Raw genomic sequence first — 23,491 nt, forward strand, 5'->3', positions numbered from 1 at the left:
GTCAGGGAGGATGTGTTTCATGCCTGTCTCCCAGCTTCTGCGCGCTGTGGGCCATACCTGCATTCTGCGGCTTGCAGGTGTATCACTCCGATCTCTGTGACTGTTTCCACATGGCCTCGACCGCTCTGTCTGTGCCTCAAATCACTCTCTTCTTTTTCTTCTAAGGACACCAATTATTGGTCTAGAGTTTCACCCTAAATCCAGTATGGTGTCGTCTTGAGATCCTTAACTTGACTACACCTGCAAAGACCTATTTCCAAATAAGGTACACCTGCAAAGACCTATTTCCAAATAAGGTCATGTTCACAGGCACCAGGAGTTAGGACTTGGACAAGTCTTTCAAGGACATAGCCTGTTACAGCATGACATAGCAGTACCATCCAACCTTCCATGCTGACTGGCGAGGGGGGACACTGTCACTGCCTAGCCCGGAGCTAACAGCATGTCATGGGATTCCCCTCTGTGCTAAGCGCTGCATCCAACGAGCCAGACCTAATGCAGATCACGACTGCAGTGACGTACCACCTCACACTGGGCAGAACGGCCATCATTCAACAGTCTACAAATAACAAGTGTTGGAGAGGGTGTGGAGGAAAGGGGCCCCCTACACTGCTGGGGGAAGTGTAAGTTGGTGCAGCCACTCTGGAGAACAGTACGGAAGTTCCTCAGAAAACCAAAAATAGAATTACCCTAGGATCCCGCAGTCCTACTCCTGGGCATATCTCCAGACAAAACTACAGTTTGAAAAGATACAGGCATCTCCATGTTCATAGCAGCACTAGTCATAATAGCCAAGACATGGAAACAATCTAAATGCTCATCAACAAATGAATGGCTAAAGAGGCGGCACATATATACAACAGAGTGTGCGTGTGTGCGTGTGTGTTTGTGCGCGTGTGCGTGTGTGCGCGCGTGTGTGTGCATGTGTGTGTGTGTGTGCGCGCGTGTGTGTGTGCATGTGTGTGTGTGTGCGTGTGTGTGTGTGTGTGTGTGTGTGTGCTAAGTTGCTTCAGTCGGGTCCAGCTCTGGTACCCCATGGACTGTGGCCCACCAGGCCCCTCTGTCCGTGGGATTCTCCAGGCAAGAATACTGGAGTGGGTTGCCATGCCCTCCTCCAGGGGATCTTCCCGACCCAGGGATCGAACCCACATCTCTTAAGTCTCCCGCAGTGGCAGGCGCGTTCTTTACCACTAGCACCACCTGGGAAGCCCCATACAATGGAATACTACTCAGCTGTTAGAAAGAATGAAATAATGCCATTTGCAGCAACAGGGATGCAAGTAGAGATTATCATACTAAGTGAAGTTAAGTCAGAAAGACAAGTACCGTACGATATCACTTCTAGGTGGAATCTAAAACGTGACACAAACGAACCTATTTACAAAACAGAAACAGATTCTCAGACATAGACATCAGGCTCACGGTGGCCAAAGGGGAGTGGTCGGGGGACAGATGGAGGAGGAGTTTGGGGTGAGCAGATGTAAGCTTTTATATATAGACTGGATAAACAACAAGGTCCTACTGTATAACACAGGGAACTATATTCAATAGCCTATGATAAATCATAATGGAAAAGAATATTTAAAAAAATATATATGATATAACTGAATCACTTTGCTGTACCACAGAAGTTAATACAACATTGTACATCAACCATACTTCAATTAAAAAAAAAAATAGATGCGCAGGACCCGCATCCCTTGGGACTGACCTCATGTGTGAATCCCTGACTACAGCTCATGAGGAGATGAGATGAGAGCTTGACCAGATAGTGGTAGATAAGCTAAGTTCTGGGGCCCGGAAACCAAAGGAAGCTCCCCTAGGGGAGACGTCTTGGGGGAGATTTCTCAGATCATGTGGTTTGCGATGTAGCAAGGGAGGGGTGAGTGGATTCTTCTAGCAGTGACACATGAGGGGCATTCCTGGTGATCCCTGGGACCAAGCAGAAGATAAGACACCTACAGAATCTCTGGGCACAGAGGAGGCTGGCTGGAGTGTCATGACGGAAGGGAAACAGGCTGTGGGGGCTCCCAGGAGGGAGTGGGCTCATCTGCCCACCAGGCAGACCTCCAGGGAGAGGCGGCGCTGGAGAAGGACTTGGAACGTTGAACAGAGAGATTCAGGGCAGCATGTGATGTGATGGCAAAGAGCACGGACAGGAAACAAGGGCACACAGAAGCTCTATCATCGGGTGTCTGTCTTTATCTGCCTGACTTACTTCACTCAGGAATCGCGTATATGGGGAATCTTTAAAAATGGTACAAATGAACTTCTTTACAAAAAACAAACAGAGACACAGATGTAGAAAACAAACTTATGGTGAAAGTGAAAGTCATTCAGTTCTGTCCAACTCTTTGCAACTCCATGGACTACACAGTCCATGGAATTCTCCAGGCCAGAATACTGGAGTGGGTAGCCTTTTCCTTCTCCAGGGCATCTTCCCAACCCAGGGAGCAAACCCAGGTCTCCCGCATTGCAGGCAGATTCTTTACCAGCTGAGCTACGAGGGAAACCAAAAACTTATGGTGACTGGGGGGAAATGGGAGTGCAGAGAGGGATAAATTGGAATATTGGGGTAGACATCTATACACTACTATATATAAAATAGACAACTAATAAGGACCTACTGGATAGCACAGGAAACTCTTACTTAATACTCAGTGATGACCTATATGGGAAAAGAATCTTAAAAAGAGTGGATACGTGTGTGTGTGTAACTGATTCACTTTGGTGTATACCTGAAACTGACATAACATTGTAAATCAACTATACATCAATAAAAATTAAAGGGGGAAAAAAAGAGAGAGAGGGAGAAGGGCAGCAGAAAATGGTCCAGCCACCCTGGGGAAAGATGGGTAATAGGGCCAGAGCTGCCAGGCTGTCTTCTTTATGGAGTCATGGATGGCTGGGAGTCAAGGGTAGGGTGGGGGGGTGACCAGTCCTGTGGTTTAGGACAGTGGTGCCAGTGGTGAGTAGAGCAGAGACCATGAGAGAGAGCAGGAGATGAGGGCTCCCCAGGAGTCTGGCTCTGCACTCCAGGGTTGGTCGGGGGGAGGAGACAAGACCAGAACCCAGAGGACAGATGTCAGGACCTTCCTGGCTCAGTGTCAAGGGGAGACATTCGCATCCTTCCCTCCCAAGTGTCTCCAAGGGTGAGTCAATGCAGAGAAAGCTGCCGGCTGCATTGCACACAGCTTCTGTATGCTTCCTGCCCCTAAACTAATCTTTCTCCTTGCCCACCTTCCCTTAATTTCTCCAGTGACCACAAGTACTGGGGAGGTTCAAAGTGGACTATCTGCTCAGCCCCCAAGTGGTCCTCCTCCCCACCCCTCAGCTGGGAGACTGAAGCCAGCCCGGGGCCCATGATGCTCCCTCTGTAGATGAGCCTTAGAACAAAATTTAAATCTATGCCCTGGCCTAGATTTTTCTATTCCCACACCACATGCTTCCAGCCAGGCTGGGCTGTCCCAGAAACTTTGGAAATCTGATTGTCCTTTTCAGAATATCAGAAAAGTCTGATTTTTTTTTACTGTGCTTTGAGGTTTGCAGGATCTTAGTTCCCCAACCAGGGACTGAACCTAGGTCCCCAGCAGCGGAAATGCCAAGTCCTAACCACTGGGCCGCCAGGGAAGTCCCAAAAAACTGATTCTTAAAGGCCAGGGACAAGCTACAAAGGGGAGTTCCAATATTTTCCTGAAAGTTGAAAAGCATTCTTTCCCCCGCTGAAGACCATGGGCTCAGTGAAAGCTGCCAGCCGGTAGCAAAAGTCTTCTTGTACTGAATCACTCCCTTTCCAACAATAAAATAGTTAACATTTTCTGTCTAAAATGATGTGCTTTCTTGCTGTAAAACCATCTCAGAAGGATGGAGCATCTTTACCATTCTACACCCCAGAATTCCCCTTAGAAATCAAATATAATCCTCTTTAAGAAGCTTTAAATAATTTTGAGCTTTCTTATTGACTTATTAAAATGCAGCTTAAAACACGTCTTCAATGCAATCCTTTTACAAGGGTCAGGGATAGAAAAATTTGAAGAAATATGATTAGCAGATCAGTTGGAAAGACTTAAGTACTCAGCTGCAAGTTTGAATATTTCAGAGAAAACTTCGAATCCCCCCACCAAGCTGCCCTGGGACAGGATTGCTCTCTGCCTGCCTCCCTCGTTTGCCCCCGCAGGTCCAGGCTTCACTAACTTGGTGATGCCTCACAGGTTCCCTGCACAGAAAAATCTGCTGCCACCACTCAGCTCATGTTTCCCCTGCAATGCATCCCCAGGAGCTTTGTCTGTGAGCTTCCCTCTGGTCCTAATGACCGAACTTTCTCAGAAACCCCTTTGTTAAGAGCTTCAAAGGGCTTAGAACATTCCAAGGGTGGTCTTTGATCCCTGGCATCCTCGAGCAATAGGAACCAGCAGTGTCCTGACTCACTGTGAACCATCCCACTTATCCCGTGCCCCTGGAGTCCTGCTCTGTCCTGGGATGGATGGAGTCAGAGGCACCGTTCAGGAATTTTCATGTTTGGGTGAATAATGAACAAGTGAATCAATGAATCCACAAGGCTTTCCTAAGTGTATAGCTGCCCAGTAGAAAGGCATACCAGGACTTCTCTGGTGGCACAGTGGAGAAGAATCCACCTGCCAATGCAGGTGACGTGGGTTTGAACCCTCATCCGGGAAAATTACACATGCCGGGGGGCAACTAAGTCCGTGCACCATAACCACTCAGCCTGCCCGCCTCCAGCCCAAGCTCTGAAACAAGAGAAGGCGCCGCAAGAAGAAGCCCGAGCCGCACAACCAAAAGGAGCCCCTGCTCGCTGCGACTAGAGAAAGCCCGTGCCCAGCAACGCAGACCCAGTGTAGCCAAAAATGAATAAACAAATCAATTTTTTAAAAAAGGAAAGCCACACAGAACAGGGACTAGGAAAAGCACCGTCTTTCAGGGGAAGGCTTCCATCAGGCCACATGTACCCCCTTCTTAAATCAAAGACATCGATCTTAAAATGCACATGAAATCTTGCCTTGAATCAAGCAAGGCTTCTGTAAATGCAAATCCTTGCAAGAGACAAATCCCAATTACGTGACAGAGTTTGTGACACTTGCAGGGCACCTGCATTACATGTCCAGGGCAGGCAACAGAGACCAGGGTTTGTCAGAAGAAGAGCTGACATCATCAATGGGATATCTGGCTCCAGAGATCTGAGAGGGTCAGCACCAGCTCCTGCCACAACTAGGACCCATGTACCAGCACCAGGGAAGGCTTCTAGGATGCGCCATGGATTGTTTGATTTCACACATCTAGTTTGGCCTAGAGCAGCCCTCTCTGGAGATCAAAGCAATCCATCCTAAAGGAAATCAGTCCTGAATCTTCACTGGAAGGACTGATGCTGAAGCTGAAGCCGCAATACTTTGGCCATCTGATACAAAGAGCCGTCTCATTGGAAAAGATCCTGATGTGGGAAAGATGGAAGACAGGAGGAGAAGGGGGTAACAGAGGATGAGATGGTTGGATGGCATCATCAACTCAATCGACATGAGTTTGAGCAAACTCTGGGAGATAGTGAAGGACAGGGAAGCCTGATGTGCTGCACTTCATGGGGTTGCAAAGAGTTGGACATGACTGAGCAATGGAACAACAAGACCTCTATGGATACAAGAAGTTATCCCGATGGGTGTGCGCTTTGGTGGGTCAATGAGCAGGTGTGGGAGCCATGATTATCTGCCTGGGCTGAAGCCCAGGCTCTGGTACCAGCTGATCAACCTTGAGCAAGTGACTTCACCCCTTGGGGAGTCTGACTCAGTCTCCCCAGTGGTAAAATGGAGATGCCAAATAGTAACTGCCTCCAGGGATTATTATGAGAATCAGAGAAGATGATGCCCATCCAGCATGAATCTTGAAAAGTGACTGGTTTTGTGGGTCCAAACCAGAAAAACACTGGCCCTTTCATACTGTTTAACCCAATACTGCCCAGCGCCTGTGATCCCCAAACAGTAAAGGGGGCCATTACTGTTATGCTTGTGTTCACACTGGCCACCACCATGAACACAGTTATCAAATCTAAGGATGTCCAAGGCAGGTCACTTTGGTACACAGGCTGCAGCTTGGTGGTTTCATTTTACAATAAAGAGTCGGGTAGATAATTTCTTTAGTAACCAGTCCATCTCATCACAGAAACCTCCCTGAGTGTCATCACTCAACATAAATTTGCAGACAGGTGAGTGCCAGCATTGTACTCGGTGCTAGGGATACTAAATGAGAGGCAAAATTCTTGCCCCTCCCACCCCCCACCCTCACCCAAAATACTTGTAATTTCCTGAAGGATAGAAAGAAAGGAACAAGTGATCTGGGACAGGTCATAGGAACCGTGATAGGGGTCTGCTCAGGTGCTGGGCTCTACTGCTAGATTTAGCAAATAAAAAAATACAGGCATGCATGTGTGCTTAGTCGCTGAGTCATGTCCAACTCTTTGTGATCCTGTGGACTGGAGCCCACCAGGCTCCTCTGTCCATGGGATTTTTTAGGGAAGAATACTGGAGCAGGTTGCATGTCCTACTCCAGAGTATCTTCCTGACCCAGGGACTGAACCTGTGTCTGTTGCGTCTCCTACACTGGTAGGCAGATTCCTTACAACTGTGCCATCTGGGAAGTCTCAAAAATGCAGGACACCTAGTTAAATTTATTTCAGATAAACAATGAATAACCTTTTTGATAAAAATGTGTCCCAGATATTTCATGCAGCATACATATTATTATTGCACAAGGCATTCTTATTATTCACTGGATAAATGAAATTCAAATTTAACTGGACATCCTATATTCTAGCTGGTGGCCCAAGTCGCATAAAAATCCCATTTCACCCTCAGAGGAGGGCCAAAGGCTATTGTCATCCTCATCAGAAATCATTTTGACTTGAGTGATGACCCCTGGCACATTATCAAGTGACGGGTCCACATATGTCATAGTCCATTTGGGCTGAGATGACAGAATGCCATCACTTGGGGAGCTTAAACAACACATATCTATTTCTCCCAGTTTTGAAGGCTGGGAAGCCCAAGATCAAGGCCTGGCAGATTCCATGTCGGTTGAGAACCCATTTCAGGCTTCAGACGGCTAACTTTTCTTTGTGTACTCGTATGACAGAAGAGGAGAGGGAGCTGTCTGGGGTCCCCATCATAAGGGCACTAATTCCATTCATGAGGTCTCATCCTTCAAGACCTAATCACCTCCCAAAGGCTGCCACTCCCTAACACCATCACCTGGGGGATTAGGTTTCAACATATGAATTTGGGTAGAGGGGTTTTAACACATGTATATGGATGCATCCACTCCACTGCAATGCATCTTTCAGGTAAAAATTACACTACCCTTGAAACAGAATGGTGGCACCTTTGGTAAAGAATCTGCCTGACAATGCAGGAGACACAAGAGATGAAGGTTCAATCCTTGGGTCAGGAAGATCCCCTGGAGGAGGAAATAGCAACCCACTCTAGAATTCTTGCCTGGAAAATTCCATGAAGAGAGGAGCCTGGCAGTCTACAGTTCATGGAGTCACAAAGAGTAGGACACGACTCACACACACACACATAAAACAGAATGCCCCTGCAAAGAAAGCCTGTTACAGCTGTGTTTGCTAAACCCCAGGGCTGGCCAGGTTTCCCGTCACCAACCTTCCTGATTATGTTTATCAGTTCAGTTCAGTTCAGTTCAGTCACTCAGTTGTGTCCGACTCTTTGCAACCCCATGAATCGCAGCATGCCAGGCCTCCCTGTCCATCACCAACTCCCGGAGTTTACTCAAACTCATGCCCACCGAGTCAGTGATGCCATCCAGCCATCTCATCCTCTGTCGTCCCCTTCTCCTCCTGCCCTCAATCTTTCCCAGCATCAGGGTCTTTTCCAATGAGTCTTCGCATGAGGTGGCCAAAGTATTGGAGTTTCAGCTTCAACATCAGTCCTTCCAATGAACACCCAGGACTGATCTCCTTTAGGATGGACTGGTTGGATCTCCTTGCAGTCCAAGGGACTCTCAAGAGTCTTCTCCAACACCACAGTTCAAAAGCATCAATTTTTCGGTGCTCAGCTTTCTTCACAGTCCAACTCTCTCATTCATACATGACCACTGGAAAAACCATAGTCTTGATCAGATGGACCTTTGTTGGCAAAGTAATGTCTCTGCTTTTAATATGCTCTCTAGGTTGGTCATAACTTTCCTTCCAAGGAGTAAGCGTCTTTTAATTTCATGGCTGCAGTCACCATCCGCAGTGATTTTGGAGCCCCAAAAAATAAAGTCTGACACTGTTTCCACTGTCTCCCCATCTATTTCCCATGAGGTGATGGGACCAGATGCCACGATCTTAGTTTCCTGAATGTTGAGTTTTAAGCCAACTTTTTCACTCTCCTTTTTCACTCTCATCAAGAGGCTTTTCAGTTCTTCACTCTCTGCCATAAGGGTGGTGTCATCTGCATATCTGAGGTTATTGATATTTCTCCCAGCAATCTTGATTCCAGCTTGTGCTTCTTCCAGCCCAGCGTTTCTCATGATGTACTCTGCATATAAGTTAAATAAGCAGGGTGACAATATACAGCCTTGACGTACTCCTTTTCCTATTTGGAACCAGTCTGTTGTTCCATGTCCAGTTCTAACTAACTGTTGCTTCCTGACCTGCAAACAGGTTTCTCAAGAGGCAGGTCAGGTGGTCTGGTATGCCCATCTCTTTAAGAATTTTCCACAGTTTATTGTGATCCACACTGTCGAAGGCTTTGGCGTAGTCAATAAAGCAGAAATAGATGTTTTTCTGGAACTCTCTTGCTTTTTCAATGATCCAGCAGATATTGGCAATTTGATCTCTGGTTCCTCTACCTTTTCTAAAACCAGCTTGAACATCTGGAAGTTCTCAGTTCATGTATTGCTGAAGCCTGGCTTGGAGAATTTTGAGCATTACCTTACTAGCGTGTGAGATGAGTGCAATTGTGCGGTAGTTTGAGCATTCTTTGGGATTGCCTTTCTTTGGGATTGGAACGAAAACTGACCTTTGCCAGTCCTGTGGCCACTGCTGAGTTTTCCAAATTTGTTGGCATATTGAGTGCAGCACTTTCACAGCATCATCTTTCAGGATTTGAAATAGCTCAACTGGAATTCTATCACATCCACTAGCTTTGTTCGTAGTGATGCTCTCTAAGGCCCACTTGACTTCACATTCCAGGATGTCTGGCTCTAGGTGAGTGATCACACCATTGTGATTATCTGGCTCGTGAAGATCTTTTTTGTACAGTTCTTCTGTGTATTCTTGCCACCTCTTCTTAATATCTTCTGCTTCTGTTAGGTCCATACCATTTCTGTCCTTTATCGAACCCATCTTTGCCTGAAATGTTCCCTTGGTATCTCTAATTTTCTTGAAGAGATCTCTAGTCTTTCTCATTCTGTTGTTTTCCTCTATTTCTTTGCATTGATCGCTGAGGAAGGCTTTCTTATCTCTCCTGGCTATTCTTTGGAACTCTGCATTCAAATGGGAATATCTTTCCTGTTCTCCTTTGCTTTTCGCTTCTCTTCTTTTCACAGCTATTTGTAAGGCCTCCTCAGACAACCATTTTGCCTTTTTGCATTTCTTTTCCATGGGGATGGTCTTGATCCCTGTCTCCTGTACAATGTCACGAACCTCCGTCCATAGTTCATCAGGCTCTCTATCAGATCTAGTCCCTTAAATCTATTTCTCACTTCTACTGTATAGTCATAAGGGATTTGATTTAGGTCATACCTGAATGGTCTAGTGGTTTTCCCTACTTTCTTTCCCTACTTTCCCTACTTTCTTCAGTTTAAGTCTGAATTTGGCAATAAGGAGTTCATGATCTGAGCCACAGTCAGCTCCCGGTCTTGTTTTTGATGACTGTATAGAGCTTCTCCATCTTTGGCTACAAAGAATAAAATCAATCTGATTTCGGTGTTGACCGTCTGGTGATGTCCATGTGTAGAGTCTTCTCTTGTGTTGTTGGAAGAGGGTGTTTGCTATGACCAGTGCGTTCTCTTGGCAAAACTCTATTAGCCTTTGTCCTGCTTCATTCCGTACTCCAAGGCCAAATTTGCCTGTTACTCCAGGTGTTTCTTGACTTCCTACTTTTGCATTCCAGTCCCCTATAATGAAAAGGACATCTTTTTTGGGTGTTAGTTCTAAAAGGTCCTGTAGGTCTTCATAGAACCGTTCAACTTCAGCTTCTTCAGTGTTACTAGCTGGGGCACAGGCTTGGATTACCATGATATTGAATGATTTGCCTTGGAAATGAACAGAGATCATTCTTTCGTTTTTGAAAATGCATCCAAGTTCTGCATTTCAGACTCTTTTGTTGACTATGATAGCTAGCTACTCCATTTCTTCTAAGGGATTCCTGCCCCCAGTAGTAGATATAATGGTCATCTGAGTTAAATTCACCCATTCCAGTCCATTTTAGTTCACTGATTCCTAGAATGTCGACATTCACTCTTGCCATCTCCTGTTTGACCACTTCTAATTTGCCTTGATTCCTGGACCTAACATTCCAGGTTCCTACGCAATATTGCTCTTTACAGCATTGGACCTTTCTTCTATCACCCATCCACAACTGGGTATTGTTTTTGCTTTGGCTCCATCCCTTCATTCTTTCTGGAGCTATTTCTCTACTGATCTCCAGTAGCATATTGGGCACCTACCGACCTGGGGAGTTCCTCTTTCAGTATCCTATCATTCTGCCTTCTCATACTGTTCATGGGGTTCTCCAGGCAAGAATACTGAAGTGGTTTGCCATTCCCTTCTCCAGTGGACCACATTCTGTCAGATTATGTTTATGGCACAATATAAAAATATTCCTAAGTGGAAGAAACACGAGATGCCAAGAAGTGGCTTTAGAAGTCTGTGCAGGACCTGAAGGGCATGGCCCTTGACTTGTGTTGTTCAGGCGCTAAGTTGTGTCCAACTCTTTGCAAGCCCATGGACTGCAGCACAACGGCCTCCTTGTCCTTTACCGTCTCCCAGAGTTTGCTCAAACCCATGTCCACTGAGTCGATGATGCCATCCAGCCATCTCATCCTCTGTCTACCCCTTCTCCTTTTGCCTTCAATCTTGCCCAGCATCAGGGTCTTTTCCAACGAGTGGGCTCTTCACATCAGGTGGCCAAAGTATTGGAGCTTCAGCTTCAGCGTCAGTCTTTCCGATGAATATTCAGGATTGATTTCCTTTAGGATTGACTGATTTGATCTCCTTGCTGTCCAAAGGACCCTCAAGAGTCTTCTCCAACACCACAATTTGAGAGTATCAGTTCGGCGCTCAGCTTCCTTTATGGTCCAACTCTCACATGACCACTGGAAAAACCATAGCCTTGACTAGACGGACTTTGTTGGCAAAGTGTTGTCTCTGCTTTTTAATATGCTGTCTAGGTTTGTCACAGCTTTTATGGACTTGGGGCCCATAAAAAAGATAGAAAGATGGGGGTGGGCCTCACTTCAGGGGCCAGAAAACCCCTTGCGCAGACTGGATGCTCCTGGCAGTGGCGATTTCTGCCCTGGGGCTCTGTTACCTGCCTGGCCTCGGAGTTCCAGGGAGCTGGGTTTGTAGCCACATCCTCCAGATTATTTTGTGGAACCTTCCCAACTTCTGCCTCTTCTCCAGCATTATTTCCTGGCAGGTTTTGGGTGACAGGTGCCGAGGCCAAATCCTTCAAGGCCCATGGCTTTCCTGACCAAGACAGCGCTCCGACTGCTTCCTAGACACTCCTGAGTTGTGCACACAAGGCTGACACCTCCATCAGGTCCTAGGGCGCAGCGACCAGGGTTCGTGGGACTTTGATGTCTTGTCCAAGCAGAAGAAAAAAGTAAACATACCTATTTGTAAAATGTAATGTTTAATCTAAAATAAATGGGTTCATGAAGACAAAAGTACCCAGAGCTCATGACCTTTAGACCACGTATGACCCGGTTGGTAAGTCCATGGTCACCCACACAATGTTCAAAGCATTGGACTCGCCTGGGAAAGGGCCCAAATTTCTTTCTCAAGCAGGAATGAGCAAGGGGACTTCCCTGGGGGTCCTGTGGTTAAGAAACTGCCTTGCAACATGGCGCACGTGCGTTCAATCCCCGGTCAGGGAACTAAGATCCCACATGCCTCAGGGCAACTAAACCTGTGCGCGGCAGCTAGAGAAAGTCCATAGGCCCCAGCAAAGACCCAGCACAGTCAAAAAAATAGAAAAAGGAATAAGCAGCCAGATTTCAGGGTATTGCTGCCCAAGAGGCAACACACATCAAGCAGGAAGAACACAGAGATGGAAAGGGGACTGGGCTCCACCCCCTCCCGCTACAGTGACGGCCACTCATGTGCCGAGGCAGGGGCGGTAGTCAGGCTCTGCGATCGTTTTGACCTGGGTTCTCATCCCACCTCCAAAGCTGACCAGCCTGGGGCCTGGAATAAGGGGCGTTCTTACTGAACCTCAGCTCCTTCATCTGTAAAATGGGGAGATCAAGAGACCGTACCTCCCAGGGCTGCTGTAACGACTGGGGAGAGACTGTCTGCAAGGCCTCAGAATCGGGCTGGGCACTTAGCAAGTGCCCGGCAAATGACACCTGTTACCACCGTAATATTACTACCACACATTGAGACGTCTTTGAAAAAAAATCTCTTTAAAAACAAGGGAGGACTTCCCTAGGGGTCAAGTGGTGAAGACTCCGAGCTTCCACTGCAGGGGGTGCTAGTGGAATCCCTGGTCAAGGATTCTAAAATCCCACATGCTACAAGACATGGTCAAAGTTTTTTAAAAAAAAAAAGGTGGAGCAACTGGTAGAATTTGAATAAAGCCTGTGGATGAAACCAGTGTCAGTTTCCTGGTTGTGGTATTTCAGTAGTTATTTAAGATGTCACCATTGAGGGAAGCTGGGTGAAGGGTGCTAGGGGCCTCTGTATACTGTTTTTGCAAACTTCCTAGGAGTCTATATTATATCAAAATTGAAAGTGAAAAAAAAAAAAGATGGAGCCAAGGAGATCCCCCTCATGAAAGAGAACGTCGATGCCAATAAAGGGCGAATGGACTTTGCATATAACTCTCATTTTCTGGAAAACACGGATGCGCCCATGTGTCCCCTCACGTCCTCCCCCTGCCCCCCGTTCAGCTGCCGTGGTATTTTCCTTCATTATGCCAGCGCCTCAGAAGTAAACCTCTCTAATTTTCTACACCGCAGCTATTTATTTAAATGCTAACTCGCATTATGAAGTGATAATCCACACGCGCAGGAGATAATTTATGAAGCATTTAAATTAAGAGGAGCAGCTAATTGAGAGCATGTGTCTTATAAGCCTTGCTAACACCAGAAAACTACAAATTAGGGGGGGATGCAAGATATTTCTGTCCTGCTTTTATCTTCTCTTGGAAGGCGCTTGGAGGAAAAAGACCTCCGTGACTGCACTTGCTTGCCCCACAGCCCCTCTGGTGGGGGGCATCCCTGCCCTGGCACACTCGGGCTGTGCAGAGACCACCTTCTCCCCAGGCATGGTTTGCATTTTCCCCACCACCCTTTTGCTAACAAGGGAGCATTTTTTTTTCCTTCGAATCTTCTCAGCTGGATTAGAAAGATGCAAAGTGGCAAAGACTGGTATTTACTAGGCATTTACGCCTGATTGGAGACACAGGAAATTTGAGGAAGGGGAAAATCCAAAGGAAATAGGATGTGCTTTATAATTATTTCAGTTCTTTCATTTTAAAAAGGACTGCCTGGGTCTGTGTGCAGTGGCTGAGAGTTCAACTGGGACAGAGGAGCACTGTGTGCAGGAATGTTCCTTCACCTTCCCCACGTCCTCCCCAAAGATTTTAGTGAGCACCTACTATGTGAAAGGGTCTCCCCTGGCGGTTCAGTGGATGGATTCAGTGGTAAAGAATCCATCTGCCAATGCAGGAGACATGAGCTCGATCCTGGGTTGGGAAATCCCCTGGAGTAGGAAGTGGCAACCCACTCTACTATTCTTACCTGGGAAAACCCCATGGACAGAGGAGCCTGGCCGGTTACAGTCCGTTGGGTCACAAAAAGCCGGACTCAGTGACTAAACAACAACAACTATTATGTGAAAGACACTAGGGGAAGAGTCACGAGCGAAAGAGACATCCTAGTCCCTGGTCACGTGACATTTACATTCTAACCGGAAAGGCAGATATGACGGGATGACGTGAGTAATTACCCTGTGCGGCTGTTGAGGGGAAGGGGCGCTGTGCCCTGGTCCAGGGTGGTCAGGGAAGGCTTCCTGCGAGAAAGACACTGGAGTTGGGACCTGAAGGGTGAGGAATAGCTGGGTGAGAACGAGCTTAGCAAGGGCAGGAACTAGTGGGGAAGAGGACACAGACATATGCAGAGATGATCTTACTAAGTGAAGTAAGTCAGACACAGAAAGACAAGTACCATATGATATCACTCATATGTGGAATCTGAAAAATGGTACAAATGAACTTATTTACAAAATATACAGTTAGGGAATTTGGGGTGGACATGTACACACTGCTATATTTAAAATGGATAATTTACAAGGACCTACTGGAGAACATAGGGTGTTCAATGTTATGTGGCAGCCTGGATGGGAGGGGAGTCTGGGGGAGAATGGATATATGTGTATCCACGTCTGAGTCCCTTCGTTGTTCACCTGGAACTATAACAACATCATTCATCGACTATACTCCAATACAAAGTAAAAAGTCTTTAAAAATAGATATGGACTCACACAAATAGAAAACAAACTATGGTTACCAAAAGGCAAGAGGGTGGAGAGGGATAAACTAGGAATTTGGGCTTAACAGATGAACACTACTGTATATAAAATAGATAAGCAAGGTCCTATTGTATAGCACAGGGAATTATATTCAATATCTGGAATAACCTATAATGGAAAAGAATCTGAAAAATAATCTGTGTAAATAAAAATATGTATATAAATATATATGTGAAGATATAAATCTGAATCACTTTGAAACACTATGGATCAACTATACTTCAGTTTAAAAATGCTAACGTTTGGGTCTCAGCCCTAAATATTCTGCAATCAAAGAATCTTTGTAACCTAAGTTATAATCCCCTTACTTGTGGCTTTTGCAAATTCAAATAGTATTCATATCAGATATTCACAGATCAAGGCAGACATGAATGTTCTTTTTTTTAATGTAAAAGCTGCTTCTACAGATTTTTTTTATTTGAAGTGTAATTGATTTACAAAGTTGTGTTAATTACTGCTGCACAACAAAGTGATTCAGTTATACACATCATCTTTCTAAAAATGCATTCTTTTTCTTTATGGTTTATCTCGGGATATAGAATATCGTTCCTGTGCTGTACAGTAGGACTTTGTTGTTTATCCATCCTATAGACAATGGTTTGCATCTGCTAATCCTGAACTCCTATTCCTTCCCTCACCCCTTGGCAAGCACCAGCCTGTTCTCTATGTCTGTGGTTCTGTTTGTGTTGCATAGATCAGTTCTTCTGTCAGGCAGGAAGGTTCTGAGGTTTCTGGGGACAATTCCTCCCACCCAGTTCACTGGTGCCTCTTTTTGAGTCGAATTTTTTTTTTGTCTTTCATTTTTATGTCGCCTCATGCCTTCACCCAGTTCACCCTGTTTGTTTCTAAAAACTAATCACTGCCATAAAGCGCCAGGAACAGTGGTTATAGCAGCTGTCTGTTCTGTTCTAGGGCCCAGAGGCGGGATTTGACACAATTGGGGGACTTTTTAGAAAGTCCATTAGGGGTAGTCTATAAAGTAGTTATTGCTTATTGTAGAAATCCAACGATCAGATGTGTATACAGCCAAAGTAAGCAATCTTCTTGCCCACATCCCACCCACTCAAGACTCCAGGTTAATAGCTGGGTGTGTCCTTCTAGGACTTTCTCACTTGAACACATACACATATGTCAACATTTGTACAAAGAGAGGGATTTTGCCCTACATCAGTGGGATTTGCAAGGTGCCTCTCTCCCTCAAGCACAGCTTATAGATATAACTTTGGCTTCATGTCTGACTCTTTGCGACCCCATGGGCTGTAGCTTCCCAGACTCCTCTGTCCATGGGATTTTCCAGGCAAGAATATTGGAGTGGGTTGCCACTTCCTCCTCCAAGGGTTTGGAACTGAAACCTCAGTTCTGCCTCTTCCTGTGCTGTTAACCCGGGTAAGCCACTGAACCTTTCCAAGCCTCAGTTTCCTCATCTGCAAAATGGGGGACATCAAGAGAGCTCATGGGAAAACATCCACAGAGGCTGAGCTTGGGGTCCAGCCCCGGGGCACACATCCAGTTAATGGCAGCTGTGCATACCCTATCTGTTGACCAGAAAAGTAACACATTTCCTTTCAACATGAAATTATAAAATGTTTGTGCTGGTTTTAGGTACTATTTCCTGACATAGGTACAATTTCCTGGTAGCTCAGCTGGAAAAGAATCTGCCTGCAATGCAGGAGACCCCGGTTTGATTCCTGGGTCAGAAAGATCTGCTGGAGAAGGGATAGGCTACCCACTCCAGTATTCTTGGGCTTCCCTTGTGGCTCAGCTGGTAAACAATCCGCCTACAATGCGGGAGACCTGGATTCAATCCCTGGGTTGGGAAGATCCCCTGGAGAAGGGAACGGCTACCCACTCCAGCATTCTGGCCTGGAGAATCCCATGGACTGTATAGTCCATGGTGTCACAAAGAGTCGGACATGACTGAGCAACTTTCACCTTCACTTTTCCTTACAACCCCCTGACAGTTTCTCTTGCTAATAGATAAAACAGTCTTCCATATGGAGATGTTACCTGTGAGCAGGTTTTATTTGGATTTAGGTCAATCCACCTCTTTCCATGGTTCCCATCTCAGCCCTCTGCCCAATGCCACCCCCCACCGCTGCCAAAATTAGGAAGTCCCACCCTTGGGATTTTCTAGCTCAGGGTCCCTTGGAGCAGAATTCACTCTGTGTATCTAAGATGCTTGTACATCCAAGGCTAAGTTCCTGCCCTTCGAGGCTAAGCCAGGTGAGGTTTTGCCTCTTCCCATAGGCAGGTCACAGGGACACATCTGTCCTCAGGCTGACTTCAAGTTTCCCTCCAGGGATCACATTTCACATTTCTGTCTGCCGCCAGTAACGGCGACCCCTCCTTCCCTCTTTGCGTTATTAGACTGGTGGCCCGTTTTCTCCCGTGTCACTGGGGTTCTTCCACTGAGGCCAGGTCCACTCTTCTCCTGGGAGTAACCTCTGGCATGCGGTGGATGCCTGGGAAAGCCCACCTTCTTCGGGTTATCCAGGTGGGTGGCCCAGTTGGACACAGAGCCTCCAACCTCATCCAGTAACCCGTTCCAGTTTCCCACCATGAAGACTGGCCTGGGTCTTTGTTGCAGCACCGGAAACAATGCCTAGCACCTAGTGGGTGCTCAGAAACTCACCGCGTGTTCCATATTTTTGAGCACCTGTTCTTTTTTTTTTTTTTAATTGGAGTATAAAAGCTGAAGCTCCAATACTTTGGCCACCTCATGCGAAGAACAGACTCATTGGAAAAGACTCTGATGCTGGGAAAGATTGAGGGCAAAAGGAGAAGGGGACGACAGAGGATGAGATGATTGGATGGCGTCACTGACTCAATGGACATGAGTTTGAGCAAACTCCGGGAGACGGTGAAGGGCAGGGAAGCCTGGCATGCTGCAGTCCATGGGGCCACAAAGAGTTGGAGACGACTTAGCGACTGAACAACAATTGCTTTACAGTGCTGAGCTGGTTTCTGCTGTACAACAAACGGAAGCAGCTACATGTAAACATACATCCCTTCGCAGTCGGCCCCCTCCCGCCTCCCCCGCCTCCACCCCACCCCTCGGCCGAGCTGAGCTCCTCGCGCTCTCCAGGAGCTTCCCACCAGAAATCTATTTCACACGTGGTGGTGTCCCACCCTCCCTGGGCACCTGTTCTGAGTCTACCTGTCCAGCAGAGAGCTGGCTAGCAGGTGGAGGGAGGGGATGGTGAAGTCGGGGAATATGAAAGAAGCATATAAGCAGCCTGTGCATGGAAAAGGCAGCTGCCCTGGAGACGGATGGAAGGTGGTACTCAGATGATGTGCGCCCAAGTGCAAGTGGCCAGTCCTTGAGCAAGGCAATCTGCAGCAGCTGCGACCTCTCTAAATGTGAAGGCCTTTTGGCCCAGAAACTGCTCAGTTAAGTTTTAACCCACAGAGGACTCCCCTGGTGGTCCAGTGGTTAAGAATCTGCCTGCTAATCCAGGGGATGTGGGTTCGATCCCTGGTCGGGGAAGATTCCACATGCCACAGAGCAACTAAGCTGTGTGCCACAGCTACTGAGCCTGCGCTCCAGAGCCTGAGAGTCGCAACTACTGAAGCCTGAGTCCCTGGAGCCCATGGTCCGCAGCAAGAGCAGCCACCACAACGTGAAGCCCGTATTTCACAACTAGAGAAAGCGTGTGAGCAGCAATGAAGATCCAGTGAAGCCAACAATAAATATATATTTTTAAAATTTAACCTACAGAAATACTTGCACTTAGTTACAAACATGTTCTTGCAGTGTGATTTGATAGTGTTGAAAACCTCAGCAGGATTGCTGGGGGTCCGGGGGTGATGCAGGCTGCAGATCTGATGGTCCATCCACAGAATGAGATGCCAAGCTTTGAGAAAGGAGGAAGTGGTACCCCCACTGCTATGGAAAGACGTCCCACTTCTGACGCAGATGAAAAGAAAAACCCATCGGTGGGAAAACCAAACAAACCAACAGGAACGCTTGCATGCACTTGAACATTTTCTGGAGGAACTCAGAGGACATGCCCCACAGAGATCACTCCCAGGGAACGGGGCTGGGTTTCTTCTCTCTGTCCCAGGGGAACCCACTCCATTCCTTCTGCGCCAAGACTGAGGTTTGTATCCAAGGCCACACACTAAAGCAATTGGCTCCCTCCGGGACCTGGGGACTCTGACTGTGTGACAGTGACTAATCACTACCCCTCTGAGCCTGGACCACAGAGTCCTCCCTGGGTTTCCCTGATCCCTCCTCCTTAACATTTGCAGAGAAAACCATGAGGACCCGTGGGGCTTTTAAAAAATGCTTACTGCTTTCTCAAGGACGTCGGCTCTAGAGCAGAGACAGGGGAAATCGCAGGCGCTGTGACTGGGCTGAAGCGGTGTCGCCGGGTCCATGCAGGAAGCCTGCCTCTTTAACAAAGCTTTGCCGACACCACCAGTAATTGCCTTGTTACGGCCATTGGTGTCATCGTTCACCGGCCGGTCCCGGGAAGGGCCCCGGGGAGCCATTCTACCTTTGCTAAACCAATAGCCCCCACGACAACCCCCGCTGTCTTCCCTTTGCTGTCCCTGCAGAATAAATCCTCCAGTGCTCTTTGCTGAATGATCATGAAGACATGATTAAAGCTCCAGATTTATAGCTTCCCTAGGCTTGAGAAATCAAGCTGCTCCCGCTGCTAGGGCTGTCCCCTCAGCTGCTGGGGACCGGTGAGTAGCAAAATGGAACTGGTCCCCAAGCCAGAGGCAAGGCTGCCGAGGCAGATGCAATTAACACATCAGCCAAATTGTAGCAGCGGCACAAATGGGATGGACCACGGGGTCTCTAACTCCTCCTGCCGTTATGGAGGGAGGCAGGCAAAAGGCGCCCTGAACCAAACCACACATCTTCTGCATTTTGTCTGACCCGGAAGCATCAGGTCCTTCAACCAGCCCTGGCTCACCTGTGCTATCTATAAGCATCCTCCTTGCATAGTCACTTTTAAGCATCACCCTTGAAAAGTGTGTGTGGGGCCGCCCGGGCTCAGTGCGCGGTGGCGGCGGCGGCGGCGCGGGCAGCTGACGCCGCGCGGTCCAGCTCGGCCGGGCGCACCGAGCACTGAGCCCGGGCGGACGGCCGGAGGGACGAGGCGCAGGCGCTGGGCCGGCGCGCGGCGGGCGCGATCCAGAGCCGCGCTCAGCGAGTCGGGCGCCCGGGGCCGCCAGACTCCGCAACGGCGCCCTCCTCCCGCCGGTGCTAGAGCCGGGCCATGGGGGGCAGCATGCTGGCGCGCGCCGCCTGAGGACGCCGCACCCCCCGCCCCCGCGATGGGCGCCCCGGCTAGCGTCCTCGCGTTTTGCGTGGCAGTGGCGGTCATGACCGGCGCAGTCCTCGGTTCCCTGGGCGTGGAGCCCCGCGTCGCGCGGAGAGCGGCAGAGGTCCCAGGCCCCGAGCCCAGCCCGCAGGAGCGGGCCTTTGGCAGTGGGGACACCGTGGAGCTGAGCTGCCGCTTGCCGGCGGGGGCGCCCACGGAGCCCACCATCTGGGTGAAGGACGGTGTGGGCCTGGCACCCTCGGACCGCGTCCTGGTGGGGCCGCAGCGGCTACAGGTGCTCAACGCCTCCCACGAGGACGCTGGGGCCTACAGCTGCCGCCAGCGCCTCTCCCAGCGGGTGCTGTGCCTCTTCAACGTGCGCGTGACAGACGCCCCGTCCTCGGGGGACGACGAAGATGAGGACGACGAGGCCGAGGACACAGCAGGGGCCCCTTACTGGACGCGGCCCGAGCGGATGGACAAGAAGCTGCTAGCGGTGCCGGCCGCCAACACGGTTCGCTTCCGCTGCCCGGCTGCTGGCAACCCCACGCCGTCCATCACCTGGCTGAAGAACGGCAAGGAGTTCCGGGGCGAGCACCGCATCGGGGGGCATCAAGCTGCGGCACCAGCAGTGGAGCCTGGTCATGGAGAGCGTGGTGCCCTCGGACCGCGGCAACTACACTTGCGTCGTGGAGAACAAGTTCGGCAGAATCCAGCAGACCTACACCCTGGACGTGCTGGAGCGCTCTCCGCACCGCCCCATCCTACAGGCGGGGCTGCCCGCCAACCAGACCGCCGTGCTGGGCAGCGACGTGGAGTTCCACTGCAAGGTCTACAGCGACGCCCAGCCCCACATCCAGTGGCTGAAGCACGTGGAGGTGAACGGCAGCAAGGTGGGGCCCGACGGCACGCCCTACGTCACTGTGCTCAAGACGGCGGGCGCTAACACCACCGACAAGGAGCTAGAGGTTCTATCCTTGCGCAATGTCACCTTTGAGGACGCGGGGGAGTACACGTGTCTGGCGGGCAATTCTATCGGGTTTTCCCATCACTCTGCGTGGCTGGTGGTGCTGCCAGCCGAGGAGGAGCTGGTGGAGGCCGGTGAGACTGGCGGTGTGTTTGCGGGCGTCCTCAGCTATGGGCTGGGCTTCCTCCTCTTCATCCTGGCCGTGGCCTCAGTGACGCTCTACCGCCTGAGGAGCCCACCCAAGAAGGGCCTGGGCTCGCCCGCAGTGCACAAGGTCTCCCGCTTCCCGCTCAAGCGACAGGTGTCCTTGGAGTCCAGTTCGTCTATGAGCTCCAACACGCCGCTGGTGCACATCGCCCGGCTGTCTTCGGGCGAGGGCCCCACCCTGGCCAACGTCTCTGAGCTCGAGCTGCCCGCCGACCCCAAGTGGGAGCTGTCCCGGGCCCCGCTGACCCTGGGCAAGCCTCTCGGGGAGGGCTGCTTCGGCCAGGTGGTCATGGCAGAGGCCATTGGCATCGACAAGGACCGAGCTGCCAAGCCCGTCACGGTGGCGGTGAAGATGCTGAAAGATGACGCCACGGATAAGGACTTATCGGACCTGGTGTCCGAGATGGAGATGATGAAGATGATCGGAAAACACAAGAACATTATCAACCTGCTGGGCGCCTGCACGCAGGGCGGGCCCCTGTACGTGCTGGTGGAGTACGCGGCCAAGGGCAACCTGCGGGAATACCTAAGGGCGCGGCGGCCCCCGGGCACTGACTACTCCTTCGACACCTGCCGGCTGCCCGAGGAGCAGCTGACCTTCAAAGACCTGGTGTCCTGCGCCTACCAGGTGGCGCGGGGCATGGAGTACCTGGCCTCGCAGAAGTGCATCCATAGGGACCTGGCGGCCCGCAACGTGCTGGTGACCGAGGACAACGTGATGAAAATCGCCGACTTCGGCCTGGCCCGTGACGTGCACAACCTCGACTACTACAAGAAGACCACCAACGGTCGCCTGCCCGTGAAGTGGATGGCACCCGAGGCCTTGTTTGACCGCGTCTACACCCACCAAAGTGACGTCTGGTCCTTCGGGGTCCTGCTCTGGGAGATCTTCATGCTGGGGGGCTCGCCGTACCCCGGCATCCCCGTGGAGGAGCTCTTCAAGCTGCTGAAGGAAGGACACCGCATGGACAAGCCGGCCAACTGCACGCATGATCTGTACATGATCATGCGTGAGTGCTGGCACGCCGCGCCCTCGCAGAGGCCCACTTTCAAGCAGCTGGTGGAAGACCTGGACCGCGTTCTCACCGTGACGTCCACCGACGAGTACCTGGACCTGTCAGTGCCCTTCGAGCAGTACTCGCCAGGCGGCCAGGACACCCCCAGCTCCGGCTCCTCGGGAGACGACTCCGTGTTCGCTCACGACCTGCTGCCCCCGGCCCCACCCGGCAGCGGGGGCTCGCGGACGTGAAGGGCCGCGGCCGGCTGGCCGAGCCCCCATCAATGTGAGAACAGACCCCAGCTGCCGCTGGCGTGCCGTGATCACCGGGTCCCGCTGGGTCCCGCCGGCCCGGGCCCAAGACCTGGAACGGGTGGACGGATGGACAGACAACGTCACGTGTGTGTGTGTGGGCGTGTGTGTGGGCGTGCGTGCACACACGCATGTGCTCTGGGGTCCCTGGGGTGTTCGCCCTGCTGTACGGTGACCTCCTGGCCACCTGGACGGGCAGCACCAGGGGACCAAACGTAGAATGTAAGGGGCTCCTCCCATGGGACCCCTCAGGACAGGCGCTGGGCCCCTCCCCGAGCTCCCTGCCCCGCCCGCAGTCCCCCACAGGGAGCCCCGGGGGGCTGGCCAGGCTCCGGTGTCCAGAGCGGGTCGAGGCCCCTCCAAGTGCCCAAGCTGAGCCTACAGGGAAGCCCCCATGTGGCGCACCTCCCCCCCAAGTGGCACCTTCTGCCTGGGGTGTTAGCAGCCCCCCACCTCCAGGCCTCCCCACTCCCCACCCCGCCCCCCCAGAGACTGAAATTACGGGTACCTGAAGGCGGGAGCCTTTAACTTCTATCTGAAAGGTTTATTCCAGAAATGAGTGTACATTTATATAAATAGATGCTGTGTATATGATATACCCATACATATATATATAAATATCTATATGGGAAAAGGCAGGCCGGTACAACTGAGGCTCGGGACCCTGAGGGGGCAGGGGGCAGGGGGCAGGGGGCCCCTTAGCCAGGGGAGGCCCCCCGGGACTCGCTGTTGAGAAACCACGGAGTAGGGAGGGGCTTTTCTGTCCTTGGACCTGTATATTTGTAAAGCTATTTATCGACACCCAGAGCCGTGTCCCGTCGCTCCCCAGGGCCCTAGTGTTTAGCCAGCTGCATGGCAGAGGTTTAAGTTTTAACTTATTAACAGTGAAAAGGTTTATGCTTCATTTAGGGGATTGCTGAGGGTGCCTCCAAGCCCGCACCCCAAGGCTGGAGCCAACCCCTGGGCAC

The 23,491-nt window shown here is 50.2% G+C and overlaps 2 protein-coding genes across 2 annotated transcripts in view; one reads left to right on the plus strand and one right to left on the minus strand.

Annotated features, from left to right (window-relative positions):
- The window catches only part of CFAP77 (cilia and flagella associated protein 77), a 153,988-nt gene that overhangs the window by 80,402 nt on the left and 50,095 nt on the right, over positions 1-23,491 (minus strand). The window lies entirely within an intron of this gene.
- On the plus strand, positions 19,766-23,122 carry LOC122702744 (fibroblast growth factor receptor 3-like). Its single transcript, XM_043916526.1, is given in 2 exon segments — positions 19,766-20,644; positions 20,646-23,122. Coding segments are annotated over 2 exon segments (2,409 nt in total). The 5' UTR covers positions 19,766-20,053; the 3' UTR covers positions 22,464-23,122.

This window comes from Cervus elaphus, chromosome 11 (assembly GCF_910594005.1).
Source record: "Cervus elaphus chromosome 11, mCerEla1.1, whole genome shotgun sequence".
Classification (NCBI taxonomy): Eukaryota; Metazoa; Chordata; class Mammalia; order Artiodactyla; family Cervidae; genus Cervus; species Cervus elaphus.